This window comes from Limanda limanda, chromosome 20 (assembly GCF_963576545.1).
Source record: "Limanda limanda chromosome 20, fLimLim1.1, whole genome shotgun sequence".
Taxonomy (NCBI): domain Eukaryota; kingdom Metazoa; phylum Chordata; class Actinopteri; order Pleuronectiformes; family Pleuronectidae; genus Limanda; species Limanda limanda.
Window position 1 is genome coordinate 5,354,481 of NC_083655.1, and position 15,440 is coordinate 5,369,920.

The 15,440-nt window shown below is 42.8% G+C and overlaps 1 protein-coding gene across 1 annotated transcript; it reads left to right on the forward strand.

Moving 5' to 3' along the window:
- The first annotated feature begins 455 nt into the window (after positions 1–455).
- dlec1 (DLEC1 cilia and flagella associated protein) lies at positions 456–12,470 on the forward strand. Its single transcript, XM_061094278.1, has 38 exons — positions 456–548; positions 631–771; positions 864–1,014; positions 1,121–1,234; positions 1,325–1,500; positions 1,859–2,076; positions 2,746–2,830; positions 2,940–3,027; positions 3,322–3,495; positions 3,605–3,741; positions 3,834–3,926; positions 4,155–4,245; positions 4,337–4,499; positions 4,726–4,918; positions 5,055–5,131; positions 5,389–5,551; positions 5,644–5,740; positions 5,860–5,990; positions 6,103–6,255; positions 6,331–6,461; positions 6,679–6,829; positions 7,488–7,604; positions 7,745–7,866; positions 8,004–8,168; positions 8,254–8,321; positions 8,417–8,568; positions 8,656–8,771; positions 8,865–8,935; positions 9,424–9,644; positions 9,776–9,928; positions 10,019–10,141; positions 10,249–10,343; positions 10,508–10,595; positions 10,716–10,913; positions 11,002–11,163; positions 11,645–11,795; positions 12,156–12,270; positions 12,356–12,470. The coding sequence occupies exons 1-38, from the start codon at positions 456–458 to the stop codon at positions 12,468–12,470; spliced, it is 5,052 nt and encodes a 1,683-aa protein (XP_060950261.1).
- The last annotated feature ends 2,970 nt before the right edge of the window (positions 12,471–15,440 follow it).

The following is a 15,440-nucleotide window of genomic DNA, read 5'->3' on the forward strand; positions in this document are numbered from 1 at the left end:
CCATCATGGGTCTTTCCTCAATTTACTGCACTGTTGAGTTTAGTTGTTCAGGTGATTACTCTGAATATGTTAAGCTGAAAGAATTACACTAGTTTGTGACTAACTATTTAACTCCACCCATGCTTTATATAAAGGAACACTTCAGAGGATTCATCAACCACGGAATTCCTTGTTGTCAGTTTGCTTTAATGTCACAGTGTCAGTGGTAAGATTCCTTTGATGTCTTAGACTGTTGCAATAGTGGAAGATTTATCAATCTGAAGAGAAACAACAGTGTTTTTGACCTGAACAGACGTAGGTGTATATAGTGATAGTGATAGCACCACCTACTGTCAAAAGAAAGTAAGCTGCATCAGGTCCCGAGATCGCAAATAAATACTCAGGACCATACAGTGCTGCTTTGCAGCCTTAGCAATTTATTATTATTGTGACAGTTAGCTTAAGCCTTGGCCGCGATGGCAGCTGCTTTGGAAGAACCGGAGACGAGACAACACTCAACAGTTGACACAGGGTTGAGCAGCCATATACCCAACTCAGGAGAATCACAGGTACGATGAACAGTGGCATTTCCCCTCTTAACTTCATGCTAACAACTGCTAACATGAAGCTACTTCATTATTGGAATTTCAGGATATTTCCCATATATTGGCAAACACGTTCAAAGACCTTTACACGCAAGGCATCTTTGGGGCCGACTCTTTGAACGACCTCATCCAGAAAGAGAGTGATTGGAGCAGCGCCCATGACAAATATGAGGAGGAGCTGCAGCAGGTGACCTCACACTGTCATTACAACCATAATATTCAGAGTCAATGGATATATGATTATTATAGTTGTATATGTTTTTTTAAATCAAACAGCAGGCTAATTGTGAATACAGCCGCTGTATACAAGAGGCAGACATGTTGGAGAGTCACATAATTCATGCCAGAAATCAAGCTACAGCCATAGAAAGCCAGGACTACAAGAGACTAAATCCAGGGGACGTTTGTGATCAAGAGGGGTTCTTTACAGGTCAGACATTAAGGTTTTATTTATTGATGTATTATATTTCTGCACAGTTATCTTGTCTATTATTGATGACAAAGATAAATATAGTGGGAAAATTCTTTTTTTTCAGTCCAATCAGCCTTTTCCTGGTGTGTAGACAGTGATCTCCTCGAAATGCACAACCTGATTTCCCCCCGGGACTACTTACCCACACAAAAACCACGGGTCAGACCACCACCACCAGGTACCGGACCCTCTCTTTTGGACCCATCTCAAATGATCAATGACTCATGCTTTTTCACCTCAGTGTTTCTCTCATCCTGTTTCTTGTCAGTAAAATTGAATCCTTCCAAGCCCACCGTCTCCTACACCATGCACATATCCAAGGGGCCACAGGATGATGGTTATACACTCATGCCCAGTCCAGGAAAGACTGTGTTGAATGAGTCAGACCGCAGCCTGATGTTTGACTCCAGCTTAGAAACACCAAGGGAGAAAACTCCCAGAGAGGTGAGGAATCATCAGTCAATCAGTCAATCAGAGCTGAGAAGAGTAATACTTCAATACTTCAAGCACTAATAATTCATGAATATATACTGAGATTTGTCTCTAAAAGTGATTTACAAAAAAACAATTAAGACGTTGAAATAGAGAAATAAACGAAAAAGGATTAAACAATGGGAGGAAAGATCAAGGGCATTAGAGGATGTAAAAATTACATTATCAATAGGATTTCCTCTGAGTTCTAAGAATCCATGCAACAGAAAACTCTGGTCTGGCAAGGCCCGAGTTCCTCTGGGAAGGAGGGAGCTGTAGTTACATTACAAAGCATTATTCAATTATGCTCATAACATTCTGTGTGTTTCAGAAGCTGAATCAGTCCAAACCCACCCTCAAGTGGAAGCCAAGCGCGAAAGATAAGGCGGAGGTGAGGGATGTGGTCCAGAAGCTGAAAGATCGACACAGCTTCCTTCGAAATCCTCACTTCCTTCCCCCGAACGCTCAGCCTGGCGGCATGTCCCTCATCCAGCCCAGTAGCAGAGTGGTGAAGAGGGAGGGTGGGAGTAAAGGGAAGAGGGAACAAAGGTACCTGGAATGTGCTGATGATGATATCAGTTTACAGTAAATGCTCATTGCTTTGTTACGAGGCCAGAAATAAAAAAAAGGCAGGGTATTTACATAGTGGCCCACATTGATATCATGTATGGGTTATAGTTGATAAAATACAATGAACGTAGGTCAGACGATGAAAACACAAGTGCCCTTTGCCTCAGTGCAGACAACTGTCCATCTCATATTTTGCTTGTGTACACAAACGCTGTTGTTCACTACCAACAACAGGGACAGCTGCGGGACTACTTGTCCTTTGTATTGTGAGTGTGTGGTAACTCGGAAACTGTCATTTGACTGTTCATATGCATGGATGAGTTGATTTTTACTGAAGGTGTTTAATATCAGTTTGTTATTTGTTTATTTGTTGGCTGTGTTTTCATTTATACATCAAATGCACACAGTGGTTGCACGCCTCAGTGGTCATGAAGGTCGGCTGCAGGCAGATGCTGGCTTTGATAATGTTTCAGTCCTTTTATTTCAGCATTCATTCGAAACACAAGGTAAATTTGGAAAATGTAGAAATAGTTGCTCTGCGGTTCTGAAGGGTTTTTGTGCCGGCAGCTTGTCATCGTGCTCACCACTTCCTGTGAGACATCCAAAATGCTCATGTGTTGCTGTGTTTGTGCTCTTCCTGTCTTCAAGCTCAACTGATGATCCCGTACCAGTCTTCCTGGCAAATCCTTCGGTGGTGCTTTTTACTGACTACAGCGTGGGACAAGTTAGTGAGGTGTGTCTCAGTGACCGTACACAACACAGGTTCAGTTCCAACACTGCTGATCAGCATCTTTTACTGTGACACGATGCCCAGTGACACTCTCTGTCCTGTCCTGCCTTAGACTACACTGGAGCTGAAAAACATGACTTCCTCAAGTCGTCATATCCGAGTCAACCCACCTATCAGTCCTTACTTCTCTATTGGCCTAGGTGAGTGCTTCCTTATTGCTCTGACTGGATAATTCAGCCTTCTGGGGCCCTCCTCTTTGTGAGGAAGTCATCAAATATATCAAGAATCAGTGATGGTATCAAATAGGAAAGCAAGAGTTAGACATGCAGCTAAACGTTCTTGGCGTTATTGTTGCTGCTGTAATCCCATACATGTTAACACTAGCACCACCTGCTGTAACAAACACAGATGATAGGAAGATAAATTGCAAAGAGAATGTAGAGTTACTCTGATTTATTGCAAGGAAAGAGAGATTTTCATGTATGTTTTGACAGGGCGATTCCCTGGTGAGGGTGGTGTTGTTGCCCCCGGGATGAGCTGTAAGTACACGGTGCAGTTCACTCCTGACTCCCTGGCGGACTATGAGGACTTCATAGTGGTGGAGAGCCACGTGCAGACCCTGCTGGTGGTGCCCGTCGCCGCCAAGCGACCCCCTCCAATACTCACCTGTAGGTCTCATTACTATCTGCCAACCTAACCTGTTACAGTATGTTTGTTCATGAGTTTACTTTCTTTCGCCATAGTTTGTTGATATATTTTCCTCTAATTATCATGTAGTACCAAGAATTCTGGACTGTGGCTACTGTCTGATCGGTGGAGTGAAATTTGTTGAGTTTCTATGCCGGAACATTGGTCTCAGCGTTGGGACATTCTGCGTCATCCCAAAGAAACAGTGGCCAGCCTCAAACCTCAGGGTAGAAATCTGACTCAAAATAACTGTATCAGAAGCTTTTATTGTGAAAAGAAGAATTCTCGTGTGTTTGACTGGTTCTCTTTTTTCATGTAGTCTGTGGCCAGAACATACTTTTCTGAGCAGCCACCCTTCGCTATCAGCCCGTCTCTTTTTGTGCTGCAGCCTGGAGAGGCCACGGTCATGGAGGTGAGAGGAGGAACTGTAAAATGTATCTGCAATAATTCACAAACATGGTCAATTTTACTTAAATAAAATGTCATATAGTATCAGCTCTATCCATTTAGATTTGACGTATACTTGAGATACACTGGGACCAGTTTGACTATGTTTCCCACTTTTGAGACACAAGTTTCCCTTCTTTGCAGCTCCGTGTGTTTCAGATTTGTGCAGCATCATATATGTGTGTGTTTGCAGGTGGTTTTCTTCCCCATCATTGCTGAAAAGAGCTGTCAGGTTTTCACACTCGTCTGTGACAACTGCCAGGTGAAAGACATCTCCATCGAAGGTGAACCTCTTTGGAGTTTCTAAGAGCTGTAGCGATGATTTACTCCTCCATTGTAAGGTTAAGTAGGATATAAATTGTGTTTGTTTTCCAGGTGAAGGTCAGATGATCGCTTTCGAGGTGGTGTCCGTGTCTGGGGAGAATGTGCGTCCTGTAATCAGGGAAGCGCACGACCTCACTGCAGAGCACTTTGTCCGTTTCAGCTCATGCAACCCTCACTCCGTGAAGCATAAAAAAATCATCATTAGGAACAATGTGTAAGCTTCACACCTTGAATTATCATGAAATAGCTCAAAGAGTATTGTATTTTTTCAATTGTAATGCCTCTCCTCAACAAATAAACACATCTGTGCCCTTTAAGGCCACAGTAGCAATCATATAGTTGAAGTGTCCTTGAATAAGAAGCCAAATAGTAAGTACTGTCACTGACCCTGTGTAAAAAGGGATTTTCTCATATCTCTCTCTCTCTCTCTCGGGATGAAGTCACGTGGAGCTGCCTTTCCACTGGCAGATCATGAATCCCAACGTCCACCCTCTGCTTCCAGGGGAAACCCCTGTGCCTTTCCAAACCCAGTTCCACCTGGCCACAGATGATGCTTTCAGTGTCAGCCCTCTCACAGGCCTTCTGGCCCCCTGTCAGGACCGAGAGTTCCTGTTTACGTTCGGTCCCAAAGAGGTAGAAAAGACATATAAACCGTTTCAGAATCAAAAGAATCAGAGGGCTTTTATGTCACAAGTAATGCTGAGCGAATGGATTTTATGTCACCTGTTCGCTGTCATATATTTTTTTTAAATCCTTGTGTTTTCTTCAGTTGAAGGAATACCACAGTGTCTGTCACTTGGTCTTGACAGATATCCCACAGCTGCCACCACAGCCCAGTGAAAATAGGTAAAGTTCTTTACATGTGCAGTGGTAGAAGTCAGTGTACTGTGATTTTCATTATATAACAACAAAAAGGGCACTCAGTAGAGCACATATATGAACACATCCTAGATCTGCTCCTTTCTCTGCATCGGTGTCGCAGTTTAACCCAATCTCTCTTGGCTTTCTTGTGATGTTCTTAACAGCACACTTACTTTTCTTCTATCTATGCGTGGGTTGTGTCTCTGTGTTTGTGTGTGCGTGCGTGTGTGTGGGAAATCTAGTATCCTCCAGCCTGTGCGCACTGGCTCCAAGTTGAACGATGTCATCGTCATGGAGATAGAGGTCAAGGGGCCAACGGAGCCGTACCAGGTCCTGCTGGATCCTTACGCTGTGGTGATACCTGGAGAGATTTTTATTTGCACCACCACCCAGAGGCCGTTAAAGGTTGTTCAAATCACGGTCACATGTCTGATTTCTGTATCTATTCTCTGTTAAAACTGTGATGAATAATGATTTCATTGTATTGTGTATTTCAGATGTGGAACCACAGCAAGACCTTCATCTGTTTTCAGTGGGAAAGGATGAACAGTAGCAGCCACATTATAGAAGTAGAGCCCTCTACTGGCCGAATAGGTGTGTCACTTGATACGATTTAATATGATAGATAAATATTCCCTTCCAATGCACATTGTAATCTGTAAACAACATTTCATATTGTTTGATTTCTTCTTTTATTGACGGATTTTGTACAGAGCAGAACGAGTGCTTGGATTTGGATTTAATTGTGACTGGAGGGAAACCGGAGAGGGTCGTGACCAGCCTGGTTTGTCACATAGAGCACCGACATGAGCCCATCACACTGCCTGTGGAAGTCTCCTTCAAGGTAAGAGTAAACCTGAACACCTTCGTCAAATGACTGTACTTCAGGTTTCACAATAAGAGTTTGTTTGTCTGTGAACTCTGACTTTCTATGCTCATCATTTGATTTTGGATAGGGTCCCACAATGACTGTGGGTGTGCCCAGTGTGGACTTTGGGCTCATGAGGCTCGGGGAGCAGATGCAGACCCGCCTCTTCCTCACCAACACCTCCCAGCTTGAGGCCTCCTGGACCATCGGGGGAAGTCAACATGACCAGCAAGACACACAGGTACAATCAGCACAGGCACAATTCCAAAGTATCCTAGGGCAAGACACTAAACTCCAAATTGCCTCTGGTTCTTAGATGTTAGTGGAGCCATGCCGAGGTGTGCTGCCCCCCCTGGCCTGTTGCAGTGTGGGCCTGTTCTTCAAGCCACGTTTCAGTCAGCAGTTTGAAAAAGAGTTGGAGCTGGAGGTGGAAAATGGAACCGGATGGTGAGGATGCACAATGAAAACTTTCAGATCTCCTCCTTAAGATTTATCGTAAGGAGCATGTTTATTTGTCCATAGCTGGCCAATGTGTTTCGAAGCAGCTCGAAGAATTTGTGCCGGGGGATGCAGCCTTCGTCAACAGCAGTGCAGAGCATTAATGATGTTGTTACTCAGTGGCAGTGATCTGTTGTTAACACGTTACACCACCTGTGTGTTGCAGTCACCTGTCAGTGCGAGCAGATGTGCAGTCTCCTCAGGTGTGTCTGTTAAACTGTGAGCTGCTCCTCTCTGAGCTCTACGTCGGAGTTCCTGCCAAGGCCAACGTCACTCTCTTCAACCAGAGCCTGCTGCCGGCACACTTTCAATGGATGGTATGGCTGCACCACTTTTTAATTGCTTTTATCACCACATACAATACGATGAATAGTAATAATAACTTATTTGTATTCAACTATTCAGCTATTTGTGTAGCACTTATCTAAACAAGGTGCTTCACAAATCCATGGCAAAAAAATGAATGAATAAAAGGAAATTATTCAATTCAATTTTTAAGTTCCAAATCATAACTTTCTAAGGTAGGGACCTTAAACTTTATAGAGAAACCCAACAGTTCCCACAATGAGCAAGCACTTTGTCAAGAGAAAAAAAACTCCCTCATTAACTAGAATAAACCTCAGACACTGTTTTGAGAGTAGAAAACGATATATTTGATCTGCTAATGATTTCTAAAATGTTGTTATCAAACCCTCATAAAAATAAATTTAGTGGAGGCTTGATACTGTTTAACACGTTTTGTTTTTTTAAATTGTCACATTTTCATTTTTAGATTTTCCTCTGTTGTAAGGGACATTAATCCAGCTGTTATTAATTATTTTTTCCTCTGTTTTATTTGAACCAGGGCAAAGGTCAATGAACGCCTGTCATTAATTTGTCTTTACTGAACTTTTACATTAATGTTAAACCTTAATCTGTATTATAAATACCTCTAAATATTATCTGTTGATATCTGCTTGTCTTTTTCTCCACCAGCCTCAGCTGCAGGGCAAACAGGCTGCACTGTGTTCAGCCTCTTTTGACCCCTCCTCTGGTTCTCTGGGACCTAATGCCAGCGTAGAGGTCACAGTGACTTTTACCTCTCACACAGACGTAAGAACCAGTTGCAGAGCACAAGCTGTCACCACAACTGAAGCTTTGACACCAAAGAGAGAGAAGGCTGCAGTGTTTGCTCCGCTGTCACAGACTCTTATTCTCAGTGTTTTGATGTGTGGTGTTTTATCCTCCTGCAGCTGGAGCTGACTGAGATGGCTGCTCTCTGTGAGGTCCAGGGGATGAACTCTCATGTTGTTCTGGTCATCTCGGCTTCCAATATCAAGGAACTCAGCGTGACGTACTCGCTGCCAAGTGTCGGGTAGTTACATTTTCTTAAAACCTTCCAGCCAACCATCCAGCAGCTGAAGCAGCTTAGTGTATTACGTGTTTAGCAAGTCAAACAAACAGTCTGATTCATTAGCACTCAAAATATGATCCCCTGGTCTTTGCTTTCAGCTCTAACCCAGATGATAAAAGACCCTTGACAATACTCGACTTCGGAGTCGATGTTTGTAGGAGACCTGTAACGAAGCAGTTGCTGATGACCAATCAAACTGCCATCCCTGCTCCTTTCACCATAGAGCCTGAGTATTTCAAGCCAAATAACCAGCAAGAGAAAAGGTAAGGCAGGTAACTGTCTGACATAAATAATGCATCAAAGTGTGACTGTGCTGTGGATGTGACACAGGCTGCATCTTAATTGCAGATGTGCATATGTTAAGAAGCCGCTTCACTCCATTCAAGCAAAAATCATGGAGGAAAAAGCACATGAGGGTATGATTTCACTTTTTATTCTTATTGTTTTTGAATACTTTGAGAATTAGGCAGTAAGGAGTTATGATCGTTTGTTTTTATTTGTCCATCGTCAGAGTTTGTGAGCAGCCTGCTGGCTCATGGGAAAGGTGCGGCGTTCTTTGTGCTGCCGAACACAGGCACGCTGGGACCGTTTGAGACCCTGACTGTGGAAGTGACAGCCTACACTGACATGTGGGGAGAATACAGAGACAATCTCATATGCAAAGTAGGATGAGTTCTTAGTAGTAGCATATATTCTCGAATTTTGATGTGCACTGGTAAACAATGTTAAAATTGTATTTTCCTCCTGCAGGTGGGGGACCTTGACACCATGCTCATTCAAATACAAATGACAGTGACTGGATGTCCACTCTACTTCCAGGTTACAGGCCCGCTAGAAGACGACCAAAACCAAGGGCCGATCGTACAGTCCGTACCACTGTCTCCTTATTGAGCGTATTTGACGTTGACTTTAAAACATTTTAAGTAACGTAAAATATCTTTTATGTTTTGCTTCTTCAGGTTTGGAATGCATGTGTCTGGAGGGGACACAGTCTCCCGCTCTCTTCGCATCAACAATCCCACCATGTATGGTAAGTATAATAATATTAATATATAAAACATCCTGGATAAGAGGAAATGCCCTTATATCCTGTCATTTGGGTTTGCAGCAGTAATCCATCCATTATCTATATCACTTATCCTCTGAGGGTGACAGGGGGGCTGCAGATAAACTGCAGTTACAATATTTAGAAAGTTGTCAAAAAGATTGAGTGATTCTAAAACTTATTCGCTTTATTAAAGAAGATTTTAACATTTCCTGTTTTTGGAGATATGTGTTGCCTTTTCACATACAATGGTTTTTTTCTTATTTGCTTTTAGCAGAGAGAATAAATTGATCAATATAAGAATAAGAAAATGATTTAGCAACTTTCAAATGTCATTGTGTGTTGTCTGATGAAGTCGTTTTTCTTAGCTGGTAAACAATTCTCTTCTGTCAGTGTAGAAAGCTTGTGTATTTTACTGCCTTGGCTTTTGGGCTTAATAAAGTTATCTAAACTAAATCCTTATTTTCTGTCAGACATTCGCATGGACTGGATGACTTTCAACATCGATCAGAACGACCACAGACTGGTGGACCTTGTGTTGAAGTACGGACCCGCCTTCCCAATCAAAGACGCTGATGGCAATGAGGTGTTGAGCGGAGCCTTAAGACTTTCTGATGGAAATGTTCAAACAGGCCGGGAAAGGATTCGCCCTCCAGGCTCTGATGGATCGAGCTCCTCCCTCCAGAGCCAGACTGTGAGTCCATTTAAGACCTCACAGCTAACAAGATTTTTACGATTTGACCTCTGGGAAATTGTGATTGCTACAATACCAGTAAGTAGTCTGCTTTATTCTTTTACTGGCTCAAATTCTCTGATTGATTTCAGGACACGGACGAGGAGGAGATGAGGGATGGCTGTGACGAAAATGAAGCCTCTTTTTATCCCTTTCCTGCGAATGAAAAACTCTTCACTGTACGCATCCGCCCTCACATGGGCAACCTCTCCGATTACCCCTACTGCATCACACCTCAGCAAATAGTATGTTGGTTAGATAATGTCGACATATATTTATTTTACCCCTGAAACAGAACAATAATGATGTATTTTCCTCTTGTGATGCATTTAAAGATGATTGAAGCACAGGGCAGCAGCACAATCCACGTATCTTTCACTCCTCTGACTCTGTCTGGTTCTGCTCCTGAGTCAAGATGTGTGGGCTTAGCTATGGGCTTCATTAGTCTAGACTCAAAGGTAACATGCTTGATACAAACGCTTTATGAAATTACAACCTGGAAAAGGCAAAAGAGAGGAGACTGATGCACCCAAACTCCTTTATTGTATTGTGTGTGTGTCCACAGACGGCTACCTGTGTCTCGGGTAAAGTGGAAAGAGCGCAGGGTTTGGATTTGGAGCCTCTCAGGCTGGATCTTCTAGCAGCCGTTACTCCCGCAGTGTGAGCAATTACAAGCACAATATTTATGTTCCCCACACCCCAGATGCATCCCACTCAATTTATGCTACTAAATAAAATAAATCAGCTGAGCTTAGAAAAAAAAAGCAGCTCAGAGGTGGTCTGATTAAGTTGCATATCTTCCTCTTGGCTCCCTGTTGCTGCAGGCTGGTGGTGGAGATGGAGAAAGACGATGGGGTGCTGCAGTTTCATGCCTCGACTGGTGATTTACAGAGGGCACAATCGGAGAGAGAGGTCAGTATGAGAAATCTACAACACTCATTAACTGTGCTCTGACACTCAAGGTTCACACATGAGGTATAACTCCCAGGGGATGCTCAGTATTCCTGATTTCCGCATTGATTTGTCCCACAGCTGATAGTGCAGCAATTTGATATCACAAAGAACCTCCATCTGAAAAACCACTTGGAGATGCCGCTTCACTTCAGGCTGGGAACTCAGCCTCCGTTCACAGTGCTCAGACCACAGCCTCGAGTGAGGACCAGCAGCTCCAGCAACTCGGCGACTAGTGTCAGAGATTCTCTGGTGCTGCAACCACAAAAAAGCATGCAGGTGCGATGAGGGAAATTTACAGAGGTGCTCATGGTCTGAGTGGAGTACAGATGGAGGAGTTTTTTAATGTCATGTCTGTGGATTTTAGGTGAAAGTGGTGTTCCACTGCTCCCGGTGTCTTCTGGACCATTTGGACCAGGCAGATGAGGACGTCCCTCCTGGGGTGACGTTGATCCACGATGCCAATGGGCCGAGGAAGCTGAGGTTCCAGCAGAACCTCCTGATTCACTACAGCAACAACAGCCTGCAGGTCAAACATTGTAGTGAATCTGAAGAAAAGTGGGATAAAATGGGATTAAACTTTATTGATCACGTGCCAGGGAAAATCACATGTTACAGCAGCTGATAAAAATGATGTAGACAAGAGAGCAAGAGAAAGTAGAAATAGGATTAAAAATAAAAAGATGGCTGTGTTCGTATCAGGGATATTTCAGCTTCATTTCTGGATAGTGGGAGGAAGTGGAGTCACTTCGTCCATCTTTATTTAAAGCCTTTCATATATAGATAGGTATAATTTTACAATAATATACTTATATATACCGAATCGAATAATATAATTAGTTTATGTCATTAAAAGCAAAAGATTTTCATAATATAGTTGAGTAGTTGGTGTTTGATATGAAAAAAATTGCTACATTACAACATGCTGATGTTAAAGAGTCTCTAAATGAAATAATACTGTGTATTAATTTGTAGATAACTGTATGATTTTTCCTCTCTGCTCTGATCAGACCGTCCCTCTCTGTGCATTTCTGGATCTGTCTGCTCTGCGTCTGTCCACCCAGAGCATCAACTTTGGGTTCGGCTACGTGGGCCAGATGCAGACAAGGGAAGTGAAGCTCTACTGTTGTGGAGCTCACACATATTGGAAATCAGTAATAGGTAAGCACGGGACCGTAAGCTTCTACATTGGCTTTGTTTGAGCCCAGCAGGCGATATAGCGTTTAAAAGACGTGTTTCACACCCAGCGTATAACTAAAGCCCAATTAAGGCCTAGCTATCAATTAGATGGCTATTGAACAAAAGAGAGAGACACCCATAATAATGACTGTAGGATTCACTTTTTACTGAAATCTGGAAACAAATTCAATTGATACCACCTGCCACAGAGGGAATTGTCTAATATTCGTCTAATGTTCTTATATCTATGATTTAACACAAACATTCTGATCTTTTAACCTATTTGTTATAACCTGCATGTGAAGTCTGTGAGTTTCACTGAATGTGTGTGTCTGTGTGTAGAGTCAGATGAGGCGGACCTGTGTGTGTTCAGACTGACACCAGACTTTGGGCTTCTCAGGCCCAAGGAATATGTCAGCAGCTGCAGAGAGTGTCTCCAGATCAGCTTCACTCCCAGGTAACAAACAACACTGTTACATTACTATGTTTGCACAGTGATTATTCCAGAATACAAGATGTCTTCTCCGTGTTGTCTGTTGTAGTGTGAACAGAGAGTTCAGAGCCACGGTGCTGATCCAGTCTCCTCTGGTGAAGACCCCCCTCAGGCTGCAGCTCCAGGGCACAGGGTCATTTGATGAAGCATTCTGTTCAAACTAGATGTTCCTGTCACACAATCACCACCTGCTGCACAACCTGTTCTTCTGATATCAAATAATATATTGTCGTTTTGTAAAAAAAGTAAAAGAAATGTGAAACAAATTCAAGTCTCCATCCATTGATTTTTTTACGTGAGTTATTTTCCAGTAAATTATTGTAACCATCCGTCTATCCAGATGTTAAGAATATATAGAAAGAACTTGAAATGCAGAGACTTAATATACAGTTAACCTTATATACAGTCAGTGTACAGGACAAGAGCTGGACTGAATTGCTGTGACTAAAATGTGTATCTTTACGCATCACAAGACACTTAATCACCTACTATTTAATAATATATATTTATCTAGAGACAACATGTTAACTAAGAATAATTAAAGACGGAATAATAAACTCTGCATCATAGATGTGTAATGATATTTAAATACCCAATGATTAAAATATATTTCATTAAGTGATGTTTCTAATCTGGATTTCTAGTCTTCTGCTTCCATCCAGAAATCGAAATCATCTCCAGCTCGTGTTCCAGTCCCGGTATCACATCACATGGACGCCATGGGACGTGCCCTAGAGACAGTTTTCAGAGCAGGACACTACAGGAGATGAAGTGTGTTTAATCATTGATGCAGCAAGCGTTTTTATAGGAGGGTTTTCATCAAACGAGCCTTGTATTTTTCCAAGAACTGAGCTGCTGTTCCTGTAATTGTTAACAAAAAACCCCTCTGCCTCTGCCATCACCTGACAGGCAGTGGAGAGGACGACCCTGAGCTATGGCCCCTCTTCTCCCAGTGGAGAATCCCAGCTTTGCCCACAGTTCGACAGGAAATCCATCATTTACTGTTAAAACAAAATCAATCCCCCGGTATTTTCCGTTTTTCCTGCAGAGCTCAACTGACTGCCGAATGCCTCATCGATTTCCAACTAATCAATACCACAGTTTACAGTGAAGAGAGGATTGACTTTTTTGAAAGCTTCTTTGGGCAAAGATGAAAAAGAAAAAGCATGTGATGTAGAGCAGACCCTCGGGATAGAGGATTGACACACAAAAAAACTCAATCGCAGATGTGCAACAAACCAGCACCTTCCACCTGCCCCGGGTTCAACATGACTTGATCTATATTCTTTATTATTACAGTTAAAATGGCTGAAATGTAACTCCACACCTTCCTTTGTCATTTCATGTCTATAATCTGTGAATATGCTAATTGGTGCCTATGTTGTTGACGTGAATTTTTTATTTTCAATCATTTAGACGAATCTCACGACAAAACAATGATGGAAGTGCAGAAAAAACTGTCAACCCCATTGCTCTTATTGTGAAGAGCAGATTGATTGGTTTGACAGCAAAGACATCCTGCTCTTCTGAGATGATGCTGCAATAACCACAACACACACACACACACACACACACACACACACACACACACACACACACACACACACACACACACACACACACACACACACGTTGCCTGTGATGCTCCTCTCCAGTTCAGCAGTACAGACATCTACAAGCTTGTGAATCCACAGAGGGTTGCAAATGTCCACTTGATATTCATTGCACTCAACACGTCTTACACAGACAAGGGCATGTGTGATCACAGTAAAACCGAGCAGTGTGGACCAGTCATCTGCAGAGAGGCATGCTGGGACCAAGGTCAGCAGAACGCTTGGTATTCTGACAGTCGGGTCTGATGCGCTGAGAAGAGGAGACAGGACCATCTGAGACTTTGTTATTACTGCACCATTTTGACAATTTTGGTTCATTGACCCTCTTGTTGTGCCGGTTGATTTAGCACAACATAATCCTGGGGGGACTGGGGCCTCCAGATGTTACAGATGTGTAACCCTCAGGCAAGGCCCAAGTTTCTACTGACTCCTTCCGGCCCTGTGAATAGATTAAATGTTCTCAGTGCTCGTTTTGAGTTGGTACTGATCCGTTCTGGCTTTTTTCCCTGCTACCTTTTCACAAGAGTCATGAACCGAGAGGAGCTCCTGTCTGTCAACTACTGTGCACTAATGAGAACTGATCATCAGGCGCTGCACATACAGCCGCCGGACACAAAATGCTAAATGAATGTGTTTGAGCCGAACTTGTGACATATAACAGCTGAGGGAGTTTCAAAAGGTGATAATACAGCGTCTGCCAGCGCTGATTCTGTCTCTGCACTCTTGAACTTATTGAAGTCTGCCACTCGTTAGTGGTGATGGAACTTCACAAGCATTGAACTACAGACGGGTGCATCACGTTGTTTGGGTCCCCTGGAAACATTTACGTGGTCGTTTTCGGAATTTGCAGCACGTTTCTGTATTTGCACTTGTAGTGACCTTTTGCAGCGTATGTCTCGTCCAATTGATGAAGTTGTTTTATTAATTTGAGTGTGTTTTTTCTTAGTTTGCAGTGAATGTGTCTAAATTAAATCTCTGAGGCCCAAAAGCCACATTTTCTCATTGATTCCTTTTCTAAAACACTGTTGCCCATAAATTAATCCATAAATGAATTGTTATTATTCATCATGGAGAGGCGGCTGACTAGTGGCAGAAACTTGGACTATGGGCAGAAAAGGTATCTGGTTCGTTTTTGGTTCGACTCCACGGAGAAACAACAAAAAGACGAACCTGGATTGATCTGTCCAAAAATCCAAGAGGATTCTCCCTACCCTGTCTAGTGCCCCTGAGCAAGGCACCTTACTCCCCCAACATCTGCGTCTAAATTAAATCTCTGAGGCCCAAAAGCCACATTTTCTCATTGATTCCTTTTCTAAAACACTGTTGCCCATAAATGAATCCATAAATTAATTATTATTATTCATCATTCTCTCTCGACGGTACCGCAGTATCCGGGCCTGCACCACCAGGCTCAGAGACAGTTTCATCCCCCAGGCCATAAGACTTTTAAACTCCTCTGAACTGCAATAACTCCACCAAACCAGCACCCTGGAATATTTGCATATTTGCACCAGCACCATA